The sequence below is a fragment of the Staurois parvus genome, unplaced genomic scaffold (assembly GCF_062004578.1).
Source record: "Staurois parvus isolate SC_StPar_1 unplaced genomic scaffold, SC_StPar_1.0 ptg000078l, whole genome shotgun sequence".
Taxonomy (NCBI): Eukaryota; Metazoa; Chordata; class Amphibia; order Anura; family Ranidae; genus Staurois; species Staurois parvus.
The window spans coordinates 73,792-97,855 of record NW_028317874.1 but is presented as its reverse complement, the minus strand read 5'-3'; the positions used below and the strand labels follow the sequence as shown (position 1 = coordinate 97,855).

Genomic DNA, 24,064 nt, shown 5'->3' with positions numbered 1-24,064 from the left:
TTTTGTATCACTCAACCCTTCCTCCTAGATTGTAAGCTCTTACGAGCAGGGCTCTCTGTCTCCTCTTGTACCAAATTGTATTGTAACTGTAATGTCTACCTTCATTTTGTAAAGTGCTGAGCAAACTGTTGGCGCTATATAAATCCTGTATAATAATAATGTCAATGGTCTGTCCTTTTCATTCATTTATTTTCAGTTCTTTTTATTTATTTATTTATTTCAGGTACTTCTATAGCGCCATCAATTTACGCAGAGCTTTACATATATATATTGTACATTCACATCAGTCCCTAACCCTCAAGGGGTGTACTTTCAATCATGGAGACTCAGCATCATCTGTGGGCATTACTGAGGGTGGTGTGCATGGCAAATGCAGCCTGCCTAGGAACACCTACTCCTCAAAGACTGACATCCACCCATCAAAACATTTTGACATTTCCAGAACTTCTCTTAAGATCCAGCCCACTGCTTGTATCAGGGTTGTAGGCTTTTCAAATATGTGTTGAGGCAGGGAGATATGATGTGTTTAGAAAGCTATGTACAGCACCCTGGCATGCCATAATATGCATGCACCATAATATGCATGCATTGCATAGAGAAGCACAGAGACCCAGTGGTTACGTCATAAAAGATATGCAATGAAAGGTCTTATTTAAAAATTTTCGTGAGGGGATACCCCCCCCCCCCCCCAGCAATCTGTTATGTTCTACCTCCATAATACTGGTTATTGATCCTTTCCTCCCACTGTTATATAGCACTATCTTTATTTATCTCCATGGATCAAACTACCTCTCTGATGTTTTTCCTTTGTTACTGTATTTGTACTTGTTTTTTATATTTCCTATGCTCTGCTTGGTAAATTTATATAAAATAATAAAGACAAATTTGCCTTTAAAAATTTTCATGAGCATATTGATGAAGACAGAAAAGAGGAACCAAGAAGACAAAAAATATGCAGATTAAACGTCAGCTTTAAAGTCAGCACTGTCTGATTGTTTGTAGCCTAGTCTGTCGGTGGATTTAAAACCACTGAAACATCATGACAGCCAGGCAACTAGCCTATTCAGAAGGCAGTATCCGCTGTGTCAGTCTCTGTACTTCCCTCGTGACAGGTTTACTTTAATCTTGCTGGAAATAAATAGACACATGAAAGACATGCTATTTTTTCCCTGGATCTTTGAGCTCACTGTAATTCCGGTAACAGATCTGCATGAAAACTTTCACAGATGAGTCAAATGACTTATGGAGGGAAGGCAGTGGGGTGAGGATGCCTTGACACTTCATTTTCTCACGTAAGACTCGATTGATAAATGTGGTTAGGCTGTGCAGGAGTTAATGCTGTCCTGATCCTGCTGCATCACAGCATCTAATGACTTTCAGGGATAGAAAGAGCTCCATCCAATCAGCAGCCAGACTGAGCTGCAAATCAGAAGGCGCCTTGCATCTTGTATTTGGGAATGTGTGTGTGGGTACCAGACATCTCCAGCTGTCCTCACATCCTGAACTCAGGACCACGTGTGGGATGCAGGCTGCTCACAGCTGGGGATGACCCTTGTCAATGACACAATCCGAGGGTCACCGTCAAGTGTCTCCCCCTTCTGGGGGGAAGGTAGGTCTTTGTATTTATGGCTCAGTGTGCAAGGGGGGCAAGATAATCCTCTTCAGTGTAAATGTGTCATTGCTGTGCTCAGCCTAACTGGATCACTGGTGCTTTCCACGTTCAGATTAAAATCACTTGTCTTGTTATATAGACTTTGCTTAATTTAGTGAAATTAATCTTTCACAAAGGGAAATACCTGTGTGTGAAGCCTTAGATGGAAGCTGTCATGCTCCTAGCCTGTCAGCTAGTAAAGAAGAAGGCATCACATGATGGTAACTTGGGATTTTCACGTATTTTGTCGCATAAACGATCAGACCAAACAAAAAAGCGCTGGCGGTGTGTAGCGCAATGGCTGAGCAATAGCGGTTTCTTACATGCAACACATTGCAATACTAGTAGAAAAAAAGAGCGAATATTCTGTTATCATTGTTCTTGTATACTAATCTCATACATTTGTTTCCTGAATGTCTTCTTCCTTAATCCCACCTTTATCTCAGACATCTCAAGTAATTATTATTGACTGTGACTTGTATACATGAAGCTGTGACTGTTGTATGAAAAGCTCATTTACTCAAAGTGCCTTGTGATCTCCTAATCCCAGTCACACTGATTTACGATGGTTTTTCTGTGTTTTACTATATAATTGTGCTGTGAAGAATTCTAGATTTTCATAGTGTTATACAACTGGCTTTTTTAATACTTGCTTTATTTAATTCCAATACACTGCAACCTTGTTACAGTGATAAAATCTATTCGTATGATGAGGACCTCGGCTTCTTCCGATGAGTGACCCCAGCAGCCTCTCATATGGAGCCCATCCAGGAGGTGAGAACTAGATTTATTTATTTATTTTGGGTACTTATGTAGCGCTGTCAATTTATGCAGAGCTTTACATATACTGTATATTGTACATTCACATCAGTCCCTAACCCTCAAGGTCCCTCATTTACATTCATACATACACATACTAGGGCCTTTTTAGACAGGATCCATTTGACCTACCAGCATGGTGGGTGAGAGGAGACTGGAGTACCCAGAGCAAACCCATGCAGGCACAGAGAGAACATGCAAACTCCAGGCAGGAGGTGCCATTCTGGGATTTGAACCAACAACCCTAGTACTGCCAGGAGGAAGTGCTAACCATTTAGCCACTGTGCTGCCCCATGACTCTATCTGGATAATGTATATTATGACTTTTGTTTTTAGGTATGCTTTATGACACATGGACTTATTATAGGATTGTTTTCTATTTATTATAGGTACTCATATAGCACCATCAGTTTACGCAGTGCTTTATATATATATTGTACATTCACATCAGTCCCTAACCCTCAAGGGGCGTACAATCTAAAGTCCCTAACTTACATTCATACATACACATACTAGGGCCAATTTAGCTACCAGCATGTCTTTGGAGTGTGGGAGGAAGCCGGAGTACCCAGAGGAAACCCACACAGGCACAGGGAGAACATGTAAACTCCAGGCAGGTGGTGCCGTGATTGGGATTAAAGCAAACAACCCTAGTACTGCCAGGTGGAAGTGCTAACCATTTAGCCAATATAGACCTTCATTTAGATTTCTCTGTTTTCCAAAATACAATTGCGGGTCAAAGCATAGGACAACACAGAACACTACCACTACAATTTGGGTGTATTTTTCTAATTTGTTTTGTCAACCAGATCTGAACATTTGTGCTTAACCACTTGATCTCTGGAAGGTTTTACTCCCTTCATGATCAGGGCGGTTTTTGCTATTTGGCACTGCGCTACTTTAACTGGCAATTGCATAGTCTTGCAGCACTGTACCCAAATTAAGTTAATTGAATTTTTTTTTCACACAACTAGAGCTTGCTTTAGGTGATATTTGATAGCCACTGGGTTTTTTATTTTTTATTATATAAACAAAAAAAAGACAGAAAATTTTGAGGGAAAAAAAAAAAAAAAGTATTTTCTGCTTTCTGTTATAAAACATATCCAATAAAAAATCTAATTTATTCATACATGTAGACTAAAATATATTGTGCTACAAGTGTTTGGTAAAAGAAAAATTCCAATAAGTATTAATTGGTTTGTGTGAAATGTATAGTTTCTACTAATTATTATATTTATACTGGAATTTACGCAGCTATGATGCTATACTGGCAATGGTGATCAGTGACTAATAGTGGAACTGTGATAGTATGGCGGGCTAGCTGACGCTGGCTGAGAGGTACACTAACTGACACTGATATTAATAGTGACACTAATACAGTGACCAGTGCTATTACTGTACACTGTACTAACCACACTGGCTGGGAAGGGGTTAACATCAAGGGGCAATCAAAGGGTTAACTGTGTTCCTAACAAGTGTATTGTGTGTTCCTTTTACTTACAGGTCTGGCTATTTTTTATCCCTGTTTTGTTGGAGAAGAAACAGCCAGACCACCGATCTGTACAGAGCCGTGTGTGTTTGTAAACACAGGACTGTTCTGTGATTGGCTACAGCCAATCAGCAGGTCTCAGCCATAAATCATTGGCCTGTTGATAAAATCTCAAGGACAGTGGGGGTTAGCAGCGGACGCATGCATGCATGTACCTAACTCAGAACAGGTTGGTTGACATGCATGTATGTGATGCAGCCTGCTTGTGCCGCCCGTCCACAGTAATGGTCCTGTGGGTAGGTGGGAAGCATTCAAATTTAGCAGCAAGCAAGAGGAGATGCAATTGCTTCTAAGAGGAGTCACAAGACCTGAAAGGCAGAATTTTAGGATGCCAAAAGGCAGAATTTTAGGATGCAAAGTTCAGAGCTCAAAGCCCAATTCCAGGGCAATTAAAAAAACCTACCTTTGCAGTGCCCCCTCCCCCTCCACGCCACTGCAAGTGTTAATTGTACGTGAAGGCTAAGGGGGAGATGAAGGGGCTCTATCACTTACCGTGCACCCCAATCTAGATGTCACTTGAGTCTGCAGGGGCTGCTATCATATCCAAGATGACGGCACCCAGGAGCAGTCTCGGCTTTTCGATGTCTACACCAGGTAGGCTTTTACAGGTAAACACCATGCATAAAATACATTAAATCACAGAATCATATGATACTGGTAGGGAAAATCTCTCAATTAGGGTCATAGACAGAAATAAATATCTGACAGAAATTTTAACTCCATCCACAACTACTAAAACTTTTTTTTGCTGGCGTTAGACTTTAAAAAGTGCAAACAGCAATCTGACATAGGATGATCTCCAACTTTAGCAGACAAGCAGGTATTATCATTTACAAGTTATTAGTGTCATAAAAATGTATTGTGACTATGACATGTAATTACTAATATGCACATTCATCCTTGCTCCCCTACAGGGAAAGTATAGTGTATTTTTAGTCAGCACATATCATTGCATTGTTCACTTTAAAGCCAATCTCCAGGCAAGCAGATAAATAAACATGTAGGCAGGTGCCTACAAGTTAGGTTGTTGTTAGATTATTATTATTATGCAGGATTTATATACTGCCAACAGTTTGCGCAGTGCTTTACAATATAAAGGGAGACAGTATAATTACAATACATTTCAGTACAGAAGGAATAGGAGGGCCCTGCTCATGGAGCTTACAATCTAAAGGAAGGGGGAGGTGATACAAAAGGAAAAGGATTCTAGACTTCCCAGGTGGGGAATGATTAACTCTGAGTCTGCCAATTTCCCAGGCTTTTCTGGGATTCGCCCTCCCCTAGTAGTGATGTAAAAAGGGGGAAGACTAGGTCCAGTGGAACTGGAAGGACTGCATGGGAGGTAAGCAAAAGGGCCAACAAGGAAGATGTAACTAGGAGTAACCTATGATCACTACCACCCTCAGGGGACCCACCTGCTAAGGACTTCACCATGTATGGACTTCTACATGCAAAGGTATATGTCATGGGCAGCCTAGGAATAGTTAGGGACCTAACTGTTCATGGACTGTATTGTTGCAGAGCCTTCAAGTAAAGATTCATTACCTGTTTCCAAGCCTGGTCTGAATTTACTCTAAAGGGGTACATGGTGGTACATGGAATATCAAAAGAACAGGGCCTGTTATTCATACACATTGCTAAGTGCAATGATGTAGAAAGGGATGGTATGACAGCCTGACAGTGGGAGAGCAGAACCGGCAGGGGTGATGGGTCCCATGCATAGCGAGGGAAGTGGTTTGCCTGTCTCCCTCCCGAGCAGTTGGTGCCCCAGCACCCAGGACTGTATCCATGTGGCAGAGACCCTAGGGACCTAGTGGCAGTTACAGAAAAAGTTAAGTTGTGCACACAAGTGGGTTCACACAACACCTGGTAAAATAATGCACTATCACAGGGAGTGCGGTGATAGAAGAGCTGGACTGGTGGAAAGGGACATTGCTCTGTGTTGTCTCCTTCAAAATGTCAGTATTTCATATGTGTGTATGTATTATGGGACAGTGTGGCACAGTCAACAAGACTCAGGTTGTGATACCAATACATTGGGTATACGGCTCACTTCTGATTCGGGGTACCTTGCCTTGTCCCAGGCATTAGCGAGCGTGTACACATTAGAGGAGGAGAGAGAGAAAAGTCCCCGTGTGCATGGACAAGGTGGTCCCAGCCCCAAACAGAAACCATTATTTTACCTGCCAAAGGATTTTCATTTCTGTCCATCCAGTTTCAAGATTTACACAGCTCGATACACCACAACCTAATTTGGCATGGTAAAAGACCTGATTCTCTGCTCCAGGTAAAGTAACCTGACTGTTGTTGTTATTATTATTATACAGGATTTATATAGCGCCAACAGTTTGCTCAGCGCTTTGCAATATAACAGGAGACAATACAGCAACAATACAGTTCAATATAAGAGGGTTAGGAGGGCCATGCTCCTTGGAGCTTACAATCTAAGAGTCTATAATGTAACATGGATGTAGTAGTAGCTGTTATTTCTATACATTTCTACTTCTAAGTTTACTTTTTAATCTGTCCCCTGGACACACTCCCTGTGACTTAGAAGCCTCCTCTGTGTATGCTCCCGCTTTGTACGGGCTCATTACCACAAGCGTATACATATTTTCTGAATGAACACTGGTTATTGCTGGCAGAGCTCGCAGAAGGCTCTGCATAAAATACAGTACTCACATTTAGATACATACAACATTTGGACAAGTACATTTCGACTAGTGACTTGCCTATACATAAGTTTACATGCATAAAGTCTGCAGATATGTATGACCCCGGATGTAGTTGTGTCCTACTTTCATGTATGCTGCTAAACGCAGCACACATTTTTGTTTGTGAACGCAGCTGTGTGCCTTTAGATGCGTACAAAACTATATGCTGTATGCGTCTTAATGCAGCATTTAGAAGGCTCTTGTGATTGAGTCCTACTACAACTGGACATGCCGAATTCCCAGAGTCTCATACACAGGCAGTGCAAGAGGGACACAGACTGCAAAAGCAACTTCTCTCCTCCAAAGAGGTGCTTTACAATGGTTCTGTGTCCCTCTCACTGCCTGTGCATATGGCGTCTGGAACGCTTGCATGTACAGTTGTAGTACAAAGTCTCAATACTTAAAGTGACACTAAACCCATTGATTTAATGGTTTCCCAAAACAGTTACATCCATGGCATGACATGAATGATAACTGTCACAAGTGCTTGCGCTCTCAGCCGAACTGTCAAACCATCAAATGCTGGTGTCTGAACTGATCAGGAGCACCATGGCACCTGCAGCTCAGAGACTAAGATGGCCGCTTCCTTTGCTGTAAAGTATAGAAGGGTTTAGTTCTGCTTTAACAACTGATATACTAGTCACATAGCTTCCTCTACTAGCACTTGCAGACAGTGTGCGGATTCTGCCTACAAAACGGGCACGTCTGCTTTTCTCTGGCTCTTAGAAACTAACTGGTAACATGAGGCAGGCCCCTCATGTGACAGGATTGAACACACAACCCGGATAAGAAGGCCTGCCAGTGCAGCAGTTATATTATGTGGCCAAAGACATACTTATTTCCAGCTAGTTGGATAGACCAGGGCTACCTACCACCTATTATTATGTTCTAGTTACAGTTAGCCTTTGGAGCGCATTCGCTCAGGTGGCTATAACGTTGTGTTTAGATGTATACCTTGTGCGGCCCTTGAGGGTTAGGGGCCGATGTGAATGTACAATATGTATGTAAAGCACTGCGTAATTGATGGCACTATATAAGTACCTCAAATAAAATGTATACAGCGTATAGTTTTGTAACTAACATCTAAACGCAGCACTGTAGGAGCCATACACAAAACTGCATCTACAAACGAAATGTGTACCGCAAACATCTATACACATTTTAAAAACATTAGAATGTGTATTTTGCATAGAATCTTCTGCTAGCTCTGCCAACAACAACCTGCATTACATGCAGAAGCCATAAGTACACTTTAGAAAACACAGGGAAGTATGCAGTGGTAAGTTTGCCACACAGACAACGACAGTTTGTAATGTTTTCTCACCTTTGTTTTCCCAATTGAACAGAGAGAAGAGAGGCGCAAACACAACGGTCTTTACACTGAAATTCTGCAAATACTTAGTGTATTACAGTGGATACTCTCCTTTCTGTTACTGGGTATGTTGGTATTCACTTTCCTATACTAGCCATGAAAGAAATCTCACTAAAGCCTAAAACATATTTTTATGTTCATTCAATTAACTAAGGCTTTTTTTTCTTTTTCTTGAGTGTTTGTTTGCCCCACCCTCCCCACCCAAAGTCTTACAGTCCAACTGGCTACTTTATTAGGTACACCTTGCTAGTACCGGGTTGGACCCCCTTTTGCCTTCAGAACTGCCTTAATTCTTCAAGGCGTTGGAAACATTCCTCAGAGATTTTGTTCCATATTGACATGTTACTGTTGCCTTTCTCTGCCCACTCTTCTCTGACCTCTGACATCAACAAGCCATTTTCATGGACACAACTGTTGCTGTGTGGATGTTTTTTCTTTTTCGGACCATTCTCTGTAAATCCTAGAGATGGTTGTGTCTAATCCCCAGTAGATCATCAGTTTTTAAAATACTCAGACCAGCCTGCCTATTACCAACAACCACGTCATGTTCAAAGTCACTTAACTCCCCTTTCTTCCCCATTCTGATGCTCGGTTTGAACTTCAGCCAGTCGTCTTCATGTCTAGATGCCTAAATGCATTGTTGCTGCCATGTGATTGGCTAATTAGCAATTTGTATTACCAAGCATTTGAACACGTGTACCTAATGAAGTGGCCAGTGAGTGTATGTAGTGATGTGTGAGCCCAGGCCAGCGCAATGCACACCAGGGGTGTGTGTCCATGGTGGCCTAGGCTCACAGGAAGTGGGTTGAAGAGAGAGAGTGAGCATTATTTGGCAAACCTCTTTTTTTTTTTTTTTTTTTTTTTTTTTTTTAATTTAGAAGGTGGAAGGCACTTTAGATATTTAAAAATTGAGGCTTGATCTAGACACAGGATTTATTTGCCAAAGGACAGCACCCGGTTATGGCTGAACATGTTTGCATTTCATTGCATAGTTACCTTTGTGTAGGTTAGACCAATGTAAGTAAGCCTATGTCATACCTGTTGGACTGCTGTGGATTCGGAGAATCACCATTGCCTTTCGGATCCCGTGCCTACTTGGCATGGGTGCCATTCACAGACTGCCTTGTGTTTCTCTGAATGAAGTGTGTTCCCTGATTGGACAAGGTAGGGAGAAGGGGGCATCAATGTTACCATTTCTAAAAAGGCAAGGTGTTCAGTGAATGGCGCTCTTGCTGAGCTAAAGCAGCTGTGACCACTGTATGAGTTGTGATTACTACAACAGTTCACTGCTTCCACAGCAAATGCTCATGTACGGCATATGTACAGAATACTTACATTGGTACAAGCTAGACCAGTGTAACTCCAATGTAATTATGAAATGTAATTATGCAATCAAAGGTTTAAGTTTTATAAAAAATATATTGGGCACTGTATATCCTTTTATCTACACTATATTTCCAAAAGTATTGGGACGCCTGCCTTTACACGCACATGAACTTTAATGGCTTCCCAGTCATAGTCCAAAGGGTTCAATATTGAGTTGGCTCACCCTTTTCAGCAATAACAGCGTCACCTCTTCTGGGAAGGCTGTCCACAAAGTTTAGAGTGTGTCTATGGGAATGTTTGACCATTATTCCAAAAGCTCATTTGTGAGGTTACATAGTTAGTCTGGCTGAAAAAAGACAAAAGTCCATCTAGTTCAACCATACAAAAAAAAAGTTATAATCCTACATCCACAATTCATCCAGAGGAAGGCAAAAAACCCAGCAAAGCATGATCCAATATGCACCTGCAGGGGAAAAAATTCCTTCCTGATCCCCTGAGTGGAAATCCGTTATTTCCCTGGATCAACTTTACCTATAAATGTTAGTAACCAGTTATATTCTGTGTATCCAAGAAATAATCCAGCCCTTTTTTAAAGCAATCCACTGAGCTGGCCATAACCAACTCTTGAGGATGTCTATTCCACAATTTCACAGCTCTTGCTGTAAAGAAACCTTTCCGTATTTGGAGATTAAATTTCTTTTTCTCCAGACATAAAGAGTGCCCCCTTGTCCTCTGTGATGACAGAGAGAATAAATTCAGTTCCTCTAATGTTTCCTCATAGCTGAGCTCCTCCATGCCTCACATCAGCTTGGTTGCCCTTCTCTATACTTTCTCCAGTTCCCCAATTTTTTTTTTTTTTTGTGAATTGGTGCCCAAAACTGAACTGCATTTTCCAGATGAGTTTTTACTAATGAGGTCAGGCACTGATCTCGGACGAGAAGGCCTGGCTCACAGTCTCCACTCTAATTCATCCCAAAGGTGTTCTATTGAGTTGAGGTCAGGACTCTGTGCAGGCCAGCCAAGTTTCTCCACCTTAAACTCACTCATCCATGTCTTTATAGATCTTCCTTTGCGCACTGGTGTGCAGTCATCTTGGAACAGGAAGGGGCTATCCCCAAACTGTTCCCACAAAGTTGGGAGCACAAAATTGTCCAAATGTCTTAGTATGCTGACGCCTTAAGAGTTCCCTTCACTGGAACTAGGGGGTTAAGCCCAACACCTGAAAAACAACCCCACACCATATTCCCCTCTCCACCAAACTTTACACTTGGGACAATGCAGTCATGAAAGTACCGTTCTCCTGGCAATCACCAAACCCAGACACATCCATCGGAATGCCAGAGAGAGAAGTTTGATTCATTACTCCAGAGAACACGTCTCCACTGCTCTAGAGTCCAGTGATGACGTGCTTTACACCACTGCATCTGACGCTTTTCATTGCACTTCGTGATGTAAGGCTTGGATGCAGCTGCTCGGCCATGATAACCCATTCCATGAAGCTCTCTATGTACCATTTTTGTGCCACGTTATCTGAAGGCCACGCAAAGTTTGGGGGTCTTTAGCTATTGACTCTGACAGTTATTATTATTATACAGTATTTATAAAGCGCCAATAGTTCACTCAGCGCTGACAGTTGGTGACTTCTGCGCCCTGTGCGCTTCAGCTTGCACTGACCCCACTCTGTCATTTTATGTGGCCTACCACTTCATGGCTGAGTTGCTGTTGTTCCCAGTTGTTTCCACTTTGTTATAATACCACTAACAGTTGACCGTGGAATATTTAGTAGAAAGGAAATCTCACGGATGGACGTATTTCACAGGTGGCAACCTATCGCGATGCCACGCTTGAATTCACTGAGCTCCTCAGAGCTGATGTTTGTAGAAGCATTCTGCATGCCTAGGTGCTTGATTTTATACACCTGTGGCCATAGAGGGGATTGGAACACCTTAATCCAATTATTTGGAGAGGTGTCCCAATACTTTTGACAATATAGTGTATATAGTTATGATACATATGAAAGAACTCTACGTTTAAATGTTGAAAGAACTGCTAAGTATATATTCTGTTACCTACTCAAAACTGAAATGGTTTTGGTGAATTGCAATAGAAAACCTCAAGACAAAACATTTTTTCTAGGTTGGAACAGGGAAAGTATACAAATCGCTATCAGGTATTCAGGCCCAATGCACATGGACGCATTCAGACAATCAATGTATACTGCGAGCATATGTCTGTGCCTGGGAAAGACAGATGCAGCATAAAGCAATTGTGTGTTCCAGGATTTACGTCTGTGTGTGAATTTATGCAAGCAGTGTATGCTTACATACAGCTAGTGTGCAGCCATTCATGGCAGGCAATTGTCTCTCTTGGGCACAGATATATGACTACAATTTACATTGGATGCCTGATAGTGTCTGTATGAATGAGGCCTTATTAATGTATTTCTCCTTAGGAGTGATTTCTCATTGCTTCCTTCTCCAGAGACAGGAAATAGGAGGAATTCCTATGAAAGTGAGGGAACATTGGTCATATCGCCTCCTCACTTTTGTCCCAGTAATAGTGGTGACCAGGGCAGAAAGTTATCCCCCCAAACAGGGACAATTAGAAAAACGTTTTGGCTGGGGTTACACTTCCGGATGTATCTAGATGTTTGTCGTACTTTTTCAGATTCTTCTTCCTAAATAATGTTCTATGGTATTGGCAGGTCCTGTTTGCATACTTCTTATCACATGGATTGTGTATAGCCAGCTATGGCCCCTGATTGCCATCTACGTTATCTGGATGATCTCTGATTGGAAAACACCAGAGAGAGGTTAGTAGAAAAATCTACCATGTGTTTTGTTTTTTAAAGTGACCCTAATACTAGACCATGCATTTCATTTTAGCTGCTGCTAAGTGCCACCATCTGGATGTCACTTAATTGACACTCTATAGCAGCCATTTTCAAGCTGTGGCTAATAGACCTCTCATCTGATGGTGCCTGCACAGTGCCAGGTTCAACGCCAATTGGCAGAGCCAGGAGTATGACTGCAAAAATGTCATTCTGGCCACCACTGTAAGGGGCATTCTACCCCTGTACCACCCTCAATGTAAGGGGCATTTTCCCAATGACCTGCGATGGACTAATCTTATTAGAGGTTCCCTGAGACCTAAGCATTATTTCAAGGGGTCTGCTCTATAGTGTTCCCCTACACTTTGCTCCCAGCTACTGTATAATCATTTATGGAAAGGAAAAACATTTTTCTGTGATTCTACTTTTTTTAGTTGGTGACAGGGTCTCTCTAATAACTGAAAATAGTCTCTGGGAAAGCACTAGAAAACAAATCTAAATGCAAATAATTAAAGGAAAGCTCAAGGAAATACTATTGGAAAAGACAGCAAGAGGTAAATGCAATTAACATATATGGCATTAGTAGCTAAAAATGACACTCCTATACTTTCATTGCAGCAACTAATTCCATTTCTAAATCGGCAGGTACAGAAAGCAGAAAGTATATACAGTATCTGGGAGAATTGAGCGAACAGTACTGTTACAGACTCTGCATGGTGTTTTGACAACTGTATATTGGAGAGGATAATAAGGAGATTATTCTAATAGATGCAAGATATAGATTTTTTTTTTTGATTTTTTTTTTTTTTTTTTTTTTATACAATACCTGTTTTGATTTTTTTTTTTTTTTTTTTATCCTTTGCTGCATTTATGTTACTGAAGCTTCTTTGTATCCACATTCTGTGTACATGCATGTACCTCAGCCAGGGCTGGCCAGAGGAGTTTTTTAGAAGAAGCAACTGCCTGAACATTTTTGCAAAAAGGGCAGGATCCGCAACCTATGCTGCTGAAGTAGTTCATTTAGGGCATCATATGCAAACCCCCTGGTTGGAGTATATGTTGACTATTATTATTATTATTATTATTATACAGTATTTATAAAGCGCCAATAGTTCGCTCAGCGCTGTACATTACAAAGGGAGACAGAACATGTGACAGAACAATACCAATACAATGCAAAACATGAGGGGATCAAGGGCAATAGGGTTGATTTACTAAAACTGGAGTGTGCAAAACTTGGTGCAGCTGTGCATGGTAGCCAATCAGCTTCTAACTTCAGCTTGTTCAATTAAGCATTGAAAAAAAAACTGGAAGCTGGTTGGTTTCTGTGCAGATTTTAATAAAATAACATGTGTTTAACCTTTTGGCAGCCATCTTCCCCTTAAAGCTAGTGTGCCTACTGGTATTTGGATGCTCTCTCCATGGATGTTGACTCAGGCCCACAGAAAAACATGTTGTAGGGCAGTGGTAAGTGTCAGGAACAGGGGCGGATGGGCCCAGGGTCAGTAGGGGGCCCCATGAGATGCCCCTGGTATCTTTTTCATAGGCTTTTTTGAGTTTGGGCAAGGACACAGGGGCTCCATGATCCCCTATTGCCCGGGGGCCCCATGAATTGTCAGTCCGCCCCTGGTCAGGAGCTGAAAATGCTGAAAGAATAATCCAGGACACATAGCTAAGGCTCAAGAAGGGAAACAGACAAAAGAGAGTACTTTGCTAAAAGTAGCTGAGGGTCAGGACTGGCAGCAAACAAGAGAATAATCCAACAGATGTAGCCAAGGGTCAGTTCAGAAACAGTAACCCAGAAACCTATTTGTTAATCTAGGAAACGCAGTCACAAGCACTAAAACACAAGATAATGATGCTTAAAGTAGTGCTAAGTAAAAGACTTACTTTTTTTGCACTCCTTGCATTAGGGTAAAAAAACCCTTCTACTAGCTGTTCCATTTCCCCTCCTCCCTAAATAGGAAGAGACCTCTCTCAGTTCAGCGATGTCCCATCTGCAGCACTGTTGCTCTCTCTTCTGTCACAAGGCAGACCGAGAGCAGTGGGAGTCATGGGCTCCTGCTGCTGTCGGTCAAATCCAGTGAGCAGGTGGTGTGGCCGAGTCAAACTGTGTGTGTCTATAGACACACATGGCCTGGCTCGGGAGAGTGCCCCCATAGCACACAACTTCCTATGGGGGCACACAGAGGAGAGGACAGCCAGGGGACCCCAGAAGAGAAGGTTAGGCCGGCTCTGTGCAATATCCTTGCACAGACATGGTAAGTATAACCCTCTTTTGATTTCAGGGAAAAAAAAAAAGAATCCTTCAGTATCACATTAAAAAGGGTGCTTAGACTAATTGCAGGGGGCAAGTTGCCAGATTTATTACCCCTCAGTTGACAAAGACAGGGCTGCAGCCAGCAACCCTGACAGTTCACAGCTCATGGAGTTGGGGGGGAAAGTTAACCTTTGTCTTGTCTTGGTCCTAAAGGACCTTGTCCCAGCACTGCTCCAGCAGTGGCTGCATGGCTTCTTCCAGGGTGTGTTTCCTGATGGTGACAACAGTGGACCATGCCTACAAAATGTGTGTTGAAATGGCCATTAGGCCACTAGTCCAAGCCTATGTGGTAGGTTGACAACACAGGAACACAGGTGTCTGAACGTGGACCTTTATGGTAGGTTTAATGGAACCATCCTTTAAAAATTGATATTTCAAGGTCAATGACTTATCGTGAACCTAGATTTGAATATGAGTTGAAATACTGCAAATACCTAGAGGTCTCCAGTGTTACCAGAATAGAAGATATATGTGTTATACAGCTTTTTGAAAAAGACAAAAATGTCTTCAGTGCTAAAAAAATGGAAAATTGAATGACATATACTGTAATTTTCCTTTCCTGACGAGCTCCATGTCAGCACAGCTAGGGTAAGGGTCCTGCCCCCCCCCCCCCCCATGCTTCCAGGACCTAACTCATAAATGTGAGCCCACCTGCAGCCTCAGCGGTTTTTAACTAGTCCTACCAAGCTGGGTGGGAACTGTGCTGACATGGAGCTTGTCAGGAAAGGAAAATTACGGTAAGTATCTGTCATTCAATTTTCTATTTTCTTGACAGTTCCATATCAGCACAGCTGGGAACTAACTAGCCACACACGGGAGGGATAATGCTACACACTCCTCAATTCTGGCTAAAAATCAGAAGCCAGGATGCCTCTGCCAAACTCAACTGTCATTAGGACTGCTTCTATACAGTAATGGGCCATGAACGTATATTTATTCATCCCCACGTAACTGCCTTGCAGATAGTGTCTGGGAACACTCAGCCTGCTGCTGCTCACAAGGTTGAGACCCTTTGGGTGAACAGTGAAGTGATCCCCCTGGCACAGCCAGCTTTTCAACTTCTAGGCCAAGAAGATGAGCTTCACCAACAAGCCATAAAATCATTACATGCTCCACCTGGAGTGCTCCGACTTCCTGATGCCAGATGTCGCCTTGATGTTAAATTTCAAAGCTTGACCCACATCTGATGGGCTAACATCTTGGGTGCTCCCCAAGAGGGATGTAGGAAGGACAACTTTTCGTGTGATATGGACTCTGAAGGCCACTTAGGCACGATCTTGAGCATCAGCATGAGTACCACCCTATCCGGGATGAACGTAAAAAAGGGTTCTTTAAACCCCAGGGCCACTAATATAGACACTTTTCTGGTTGATGTAATTGCCACCATGAAAGCAGTTTTCAGTGAGGTACCACAAGGGGCCACTTTAATTGAAAGCATCTGACGCAAACAAGTCCAACACCAATGGGAGATTCCACTTCACAAACAATCCCTTAGGTATGTTTCAACCAAGTTGCAGCTTGACGTACAGTATAATTGAGTGTTGGATGCCCACTGTATGCCGGTGAAGGCAGAGATAGCTGAAATGTGGTCCCATAGAGTACTTACGCATAAACCTAAATCAAGCCCCGCCTACAGAAACTTCAGCATGTGACAGACTTGTGAAGAACCCAGTGTAAAACCTTGATCAGCAGCAATCCTGTGAATGTATTTGATACTCTACTATAGGCACTGTTAGTGCTGTTCTTCTTTGCTTTCATAAGAGTATTCACAACCTTTACAAAGCACCCGATATCTATTAGCCTCTGCCTCTCAAGACTCAAGCCATGAGCTTGAGCCTGTCAGGTGTTGGATGAATGTAACTTTGGATAATCCGATCTTACCCGCAGAGGGAGTGGATCCTTGGCAGTCATTGGGAGGGGCAGAGGGTACCAAGGCCCCTTCAACCAATCTGGGATCACCACCAGAATTATCACCTTCCCCTGCCATAGCCTCTGCAGGAAGCTGAGAATCGGAGAGGCAGAAAGGCATAAGCTGTCCTGGAGATCCACTCTGCAATGAACACTTCCACCCCGATTGTTTGTGGATGCAGGACCCTGGAATCGAAAGTAACTTGGTGTTGACTGAGAATGTGAACAGGTCTACCGCTGGAAGAGATTACCAAGCTCATTAGCAGTCTGGGCCATTCATTGTCGTCCAGGATTTTCCTGGACAAATTGTTTGCCTAAAGATTCTTCCGACTGAGTACATAGTCAGCTGACAGCTGCAGGATATTAACTTGAGCCAACTCTAGAATCAGAGAAACCTCCTTCCAGAGGGAGACACTAAGTGCCCCCTTGTTTCCGGATGTTGGCCAGTCATTGTGCTATCTAACTTCACCAGGACAGGTCCATCCTGGATGAGGTCACTGAAGGCTAGGAAAGCCTGAAATTCAGTTATTAATGTGTACTTTGCTGGTGTCTTACTGCACCACCAGCCACTAGGTCGTCAGATGGGAATGACATCGCAGTAGATTCTGCTTCTCCAACTAAAAGTTTACTTGCTTTTATACCGTGCATAATCCAAAACTACTGACCTAGGCCCTCTGACTGCTACCAGTCCAGAAACCCAACTTAACAAGGAATGAGAGCTCAACTGAGCCTATCTGACCTGCTGGATCTGAGACATGAAAGATCTCCCAAATATGTCATGAAATGCTTGCCTTGAGTGACTATGTCCATCACCAAAGCTGTACCAATGTCCAAAGAGGAACCACCAAGTGCCCATAAGACATGTATGGATGGCAAAATTCCCAAAATATCAGACAGCATCCTGACATGAAGCTCTTCATTGACTTCTTGGATTATATGCTGGCTTTTTCTTTGACTCCCAGCCAGAAATGCAGAAGCTACCCTCTTTGGAGTGCGTGTGGAAACACTCTTGAACTTCAGTCTTCTTTAACTCAACAGATGTTCATCTTGAGACAGGAAGCCAAACTGACCACTAATCATTCAGACGTCCCCTTCCAAGATGAAGAACAATGCAGTTATTGTGTAAGTCCTTGAAGGCCACAGCATCTTCTAATGGTAAAGTCCTTTAGATTGTAAGCTCCACGAGCAGGGCCCTCACATTCCTTCTGTACTGAAATGTATTGTAATTGTACTGTCTCCCTTATATTGTAAAGCGCTGCGCAAACTGTTGGTGCTATATAAATAATAATAATAATGTATCTGGTCAATTCCATAAGGGACACACCGACCAAAGGGGTGATTGAAAACCCTTGACATCCTGCTGTAACAACATGCTCCAATCGTGTAGAACAGGCACTTGATTCAGTCACCATACGGGAATTGTCAAGCCGTCCTCTGGAGGCACTTGAAATACTTCCACCGCTTTGCTTCTATTTAAAGGAATTTCATCAACCTTACAAAAGGAGGAATAAACAACCTGGACAAAGATCGCCCTCATCTTCTTGTTCAGAAGGGACTGATGAGGATTGATTGGCTTCGGAAGGCTCTGAGACTAGTTATAATGGCCCTAAAAGAAAAACTGAACATTGCCAGAATAGATGGTCCTTGCAGAAAGTGAATTCACAATTCCTTTAGAGTGGCTTTACCACATGCTTAATTAATTATGACAACTTGGTCACCATCATCTGAATTACTGTCTTCTTGAACAAAGCAGGAATCATACATTCATGTTCATCCACATGTTCTTTGGACAGATCTGGCAAGGGTTGATTTGACTGAGAAGGTTCTGAGACTGCTGATTGGCAGAATATATGACCCCTTCACAAAGGGAGTGGAAGTAACTCCTTTAGAATGTATTGACCACATGGTCGATGAGTGTGATAAATTGTTGGGTGTCAACTTCTTCATCCCTGGTTGCTTGAACCAGCAGGGCTCATACAGTCATGCTCACCTGAATCTTCTTTTGGAAGATTCTGAGAAGGATTGCTTGCCTGGAAGGCTAGGAGACTGTTCATTGATAGAACAGATAATCCTTTCAAAGGGTAAGTGGTAACCACTCCTTTTAGATTTCATTGACAATGTGTTTACTGAATGTAACTTCCTGTTAGGTGTCATCTCTATCCCTGGCTGCTTAAACCAGCAGGATACATACAGTCATCCTGGTCTGCATCTTCCTGTTCATAGAGTCTGAAGAGGCTGTCTTGCCTGGCACGGCTATGAATTGTCAGAACATATAGTCCTTTCATAGAGTGGAAACAACTCCTTTTGAGTGTACTGGCCACTTGTTTAATGAATGTCACAACATGTTAGGTGTCATCATCCTCATTTCTGATTGCTTCAACAAAGCAAGATTCATATCATCATATTCACCAGTCTCTTCCCCTTTAGAGAGTCTGAAGAGGCTGTTTTGCCTGGGAAGGCCATTAGACTGCTCGCTGCTAGAACATATAACCCCTTTACAGGGTGAATGGAACACTTACATTCATATTCATCACACAGTCATGTTTATCTGCTTCTTTTTTTAAAAGTCTGAAAAAACTGAAGACCACAAACAAAATATAAAAGGATGTTCTATATATCGGCAGGTATTGCTGGCTACAGTAGTCATCCACAGGTGACTGCTCTACCTTTTCTGGAAATGCTGGTCTTTTGAGGGGGTTGGCATAATGGCACAATAGTAAAGCAAGCACCAGAAGCCATCAACAGGTTAATGTGTGAACAAAGTATTACTTTGTGCACTTGTTATGCAGAGTACTATCTGTGGAAGAGCTCAGGGTATGCACAGCAGCTGCAAGGAGCCAGGCACAACAATAGCCAGCAATATACCATTCATTTGGATACAAAGCATTTTTACATTTTGCTCACCCAACCTCCGTCATCCAACTGTAAACACTGGCACTGTGCGGGTGAGCGTGCCTAGGAGAGACTCTGCTTACACTTCTGCCCATTTCACATGGACCCAGCAGAACCCAGACAAGGCTGTTAGCCATGATAAAATCCACCCTGAGCATCAGCATCATGGCTCCCTGGATTATGGGTCATTTAGCCGGTACACCAGAGACTGTGCCCAGCTGAAACCCACATGTATGGATGGACAGCCAACCCTTTAGACCAGCCAGGTAGAGGAGCACACCTAGGTCCTGCACCTGGGAGGAAAAAAGAGGAATGCTGAGGGTATAGGTCAGCTCAAATTTATGAGTTAGGTCCTGGAAGCATGGGTTGGAGGGGCCCTTACCCCAGCTGTGCTGACATGGAGCTGTCAGGAAAGTGATGAATGATCTCTCTCCACAAAAACTTCTGAGTGGACTGTTGGAAAGTTAAACTTCTTATTTTTATGTATGTCAGAGATTCCAATGTTGAAATCTTATATACTGCCTGCTTTGCTTATGATTGGTTTCCACTCTTGCTGGTGTTAATGTTTACATGAAGGCATTACGATGCATCAAAACACGTTACTTAGCATCCCATTGTTTTCAACAGGTCTGGTTCACACATTCTCATTGGTGGGCCCATTGAAGTCAATGGGAGCACATTAAAACGTATGATACATGCAGTTTCATGAGCTGCAAATACATGGTTACTGAGACCCACCCTTGGCAACAGGCCATGTGCTCTTGGTCCAGCTACATTTGGAATACCGCAAGCTCTTCTCACACCTTCCTAGATGCTGAGCACATAATTTGAGAAAATGTACAATGAAAACATGCATAAACATGAAAATGCAAGTGGAAAAATGCATAGAAAACACATGAAAACAGAAGTGCATAGATGTGAAGCCAGCCTTAAAAATACAGAAGCCTAAGTGGTAGGTGCATTTAGCGCTTGAGCGTTAATTCATTTCATTGGGCAGAATAAATTATTCCGGCCAACAAAATTAACGCCCAAGCGCTTGATGCACCTAAACGCGTTACACACTTTTACAAGCGTCGGGTGTTTTTTCTACCAAAATGCTGCTGCCAGAAGGAAAGGCTTCTAGGAGAGTTGGTAGAATGTCCATTGTGGATGAGGCCTTAAAGTAGGTTGAATAGATGGTGAAGAGGCCCCCATGACCACAGCTCACAAAAGATTTGAGGTCCAGTGAATGAATCGGCTCACCAGTTTCCACCTAGAACTAAAACAAATCCTTAAGGATCATGCACATGGCAGCTCAAAAACAGGCGTTTTGACTTTCTTTTCCTTCTGCCTCTAAACACCTCTCCATGCTAGCCTATGTGTCCATGCACATATACTGTAAGCATATACAGGTGTTAACCCCTGGTTCACATATATGCCGTGTTTTGCGTGGGCACGAGTGCCCGTTCATTTGAATGGACTGAATTGAAGTGATCATATTTTTATTTGAATTCTAATATAAGAGCATTAACCCTCTAAATATTTATCCTTATGCATAACCCCTAAACTAAATGAATCCTTGCAGATTAACGCTTAACTGAAATCCTTCTACCATGTGTCAAAAACACCTGTGCCATAATGAAGGAACCAAAAATGTAAAAAAGATTGAGTATATGCATGTGTATTCCATCATATATATCAAGAGGGTTACATTTGCACTGTCTAATACAGGCCATAGATGGGAAGAAAACCGGCCGATTTTTTCTTTAAAAAAATGAAATTGGTCATTCAAGCGGCTGACGTTACCAGGAACGGTAAAAAAAATCGGCCGATTTTCATCCCGTCTACAGCCGGCAAAAAGTGTCCCTGCAGAGAGCTCCGCTATTTCTTTGACAGTTCTTTGATATTTATAGCGGTTGCAACAATGTATCTATTTGTATCCATTTAGGATACAGATGTTTTTATTCGGAAACAAATAGATACATTGTTGCAACCGCTATAAATGTCAAGGAACTGTCAAAGAAATAGCGGAGCTCTCTGCAGGGACACTTTTTGCCGGACTGGAATTCTTCCTCCTTCCTCCTCCTCCTCCTTTTTCTTCCTCTTGCAGGTCACTGCTCATGTGCAGATTTTTTTATCGGTAAAAAGATCGGCCGATTTGCCCATAATTGCTGAGAAAATCTGCCAATCGGCCTTTTTTTTTTTTTTTTTTTTTTTTTTGTTTTCCTCCAACTTTACCGATAAAATCTGCCAAAATACCGAAAAACGGCCGAACAATTTAGCCCACTAACGATCCGAAAATCGGCCGATTTTTATTTTGCGGCCAAAAAATCGGCCGATTTTCGACCCATCTATGGCCTGCATAAGGCCCATTCACACAAGTCCACAAGCTAAAAATGCATTGAGTTGCACTGCATAAAAATGCTACAAATCTGCATGTTTACACTACTCAATCTACCTCAAATCAGAGGTGTGATGTGAACGAGCTCTAAGTGATATTTTATTTTTTTTCTTTAGCTATTAGAAGCTACTTTTAATTGTTTGTTTATATTACAGGTGGAAGACGATCTGTTTGGATGAGTAGATGGTCCATGTGGAAATATTTTAGAGATTATTTCCCTATAAAGGTAGTTAAAGAATATTGTTATTTATTTATTTTTTTTCATAAAATAATTTAGGAGAAGCAACAGAACAAAAATATAAATACCAGGAATACAGGAAGTACCAATTGTTACAGGTAGAGATGAGCGAATTATTCAAAAATTCGATTCGGCGAATTCGCGGAATAAATTCGATTTGAGGCGAATATATTCGCTGCGAATTTAACGTGAAAAAAGGGTGTTTCTAGGCTTCAGAGAGCCTTTATATTAGTGCAGAACACTGTACCTTTAATTTAAATGCCCTTGGAGTCTGCTGGGGAAGAGAAATAATACTGTCAGTCAGTATGACATGCAGATGAGTGCCGTTGATCTTAGAATCACCGCACACTTCACTCATTTGGGCAGTCACGGGGCCTAAACCAGAGTGTGGAGCCACAGTGTGGCGGTGGAGGCAGCAGCAATGGGAGGCCATACAGCACCCTATGACAAAATGGAACCCACCAGCAGTGTGAGGAGACCTGAAAGTGGCACATGGCAGAGTGTGGCGATAGAGACAGCAGCAATGGGAGGCCGTACAGGGACCCATGAGACACTCTAGACCTGGCAGCAGCATGAGGAGGCGGTACGGGGGCCCATGGCAGATTACGGGCCTGGCAGCAGCAATGGGAGGCCCGTAATCTGCCAGCACCCTATGACAAAATGGAACCCACCAGCAGTGTGAGGAGACCTGAAAGTGGCACATGGCAGAGTGTGGCGATGGAGACAGCAGCAATGGGAGGCCGTACAGGGACCCATGACACACACTCTGGACCTGGCAGCAGCAAGAGGAGGCGGTACAGGGGCCCATGGCAGAGTGGCGAAGCGTAAGCAGCTTAAATTGAAGGCCATACCGAGGCCTATGTTAAAAATAATAACATGTTTGGGGCATGATTCATGGCGGATTTAGTCAGTTGTGTCAGGAACTGGTGGTTTGAAATCCAGACTAATCCACGCCTGATTCATTTTCACAAACGTGAGTCTCTCCACACTTTGGGTGGACAGTCGTGTCCTCCGCGGAGTTACAATACCTCCTGCCGCACTAAACACGCGCTCCGATGCCACGCTACTGGCCGGGCATGACAGCCTTTCAAGGGCAAATTCAGCTAGTTGGGGCCAAAGGTCAAGTTTCGTTGCCCAGTAGTCAAGTGGATTGTCTACCTCGGTTGGCAGGGTGCTGTCCAAGTAGGCCCGAGCCTGTTGTTTGAGGTCCTGCTCCAGGTCCACCTGCTGCTGCTGCTGCTGCGGCTGGTTAGTAGTTTCCTCACTGCGCTGGTGAAGAAAGCTACTCATCATCGACTGCAGACTGAGGCAGCTGCTGCTGGTGGAGCTGCCACTGCTCCTACCACCCCACCCCTCCCCTGCTGCCATGGCAGCGGAACGCGAGCGCACAGGGCCCACAGTGTCTGAGGATGGACGTTGGCGCAGAAAGGCAGAGACCAACTGACTACATAGGTGGTTTTTATAGTACGTTATTTTGGCCTCCCTCTCAGCAGGTGTGAAAGGCCACCATTTTTGAACGGTAGCGAGGGTCCAACAAGGTGGACAGCCAAAAGTCATCCCTCTGTCTGATGGTTATTATTCGGCTGTCAGCATGCTATGGGCCATTTGTGCCAAGGAATGCGAGGGACTCCCTGCCTCCATCTCCACAGCATACTGCCACGGTGCGTCTGGGTCCTCTGTCTCCTCCTCCTCCTCCTCCTCTACCAGATGCTCCTGCTCCTCCACTCCTGTCCGCTGAGTGGAAAAACCACCCATTTCACTCAATAATTCCTGAGCACCAATGTCCTCCTCTACCTCCTCCTCTTCTTCCTGTCCTGCCCCCACAGGGGTCATGTGGCGTTGAGATCTGTGCGCCACGTCTACCGCACCCTGACCAGCCATTGTTAACAGCATTTGTTCCAGGACGTGACGTCGTTCATCCCATAGTCCTGCCGACTCGCGAATAGCGTGGCCTCCTCAAAGGGCCTGAGCAAGCGGCAGGTGTCACGCATGAGCTGCCAATGGCTGACATCTAAGTTACACAGGGGAGTACCTTTATCCGCTTGTAACATCAGGAAATCGGTGA

At 43.2% G+C, this 24,064-nt stretch overlaps 1 protein-coding gene across 1 annotated transcript in view; it reads left to right on the top strand.

Moving 5' to 3' along the window:
• Window positions 1–1,442: 1,442 nt before the first annotated feature.
• The window catches only part of LOC149469219 (diacylglycerol O-acyltransferase 2-like), a 37,426-nt gene continuing 14,804 nt past the window's right edge, over window positions 1,443–24,064 (top strand). Inside the window, exons 1-5 of the mRNA XM_089669487.1 lie at window positions 1,443–1,609; window positions 2,341–2,425; window positions 8,080–8,170; window positions 12,136–12,243; window positions 21,917–21,987. Of these exons, the coding sequence (XP_089525613.1) occupies window positions 2,408–2,425; window positions 8,080–8,170; window positions 12,136–12,243; window positions 21,917–21,987 (288 nt within the window). The 5' untranslated portion in view covers window positions 1,443–1,609; window positions 2,341–2,407. The remainder of the gene's footprint in view (window positions 1,610–2,340; window positions 2,426–8,079; window positions 8,171–12,135; window positions 12,244–21,916; window positions 21,988–24,064) is intronic.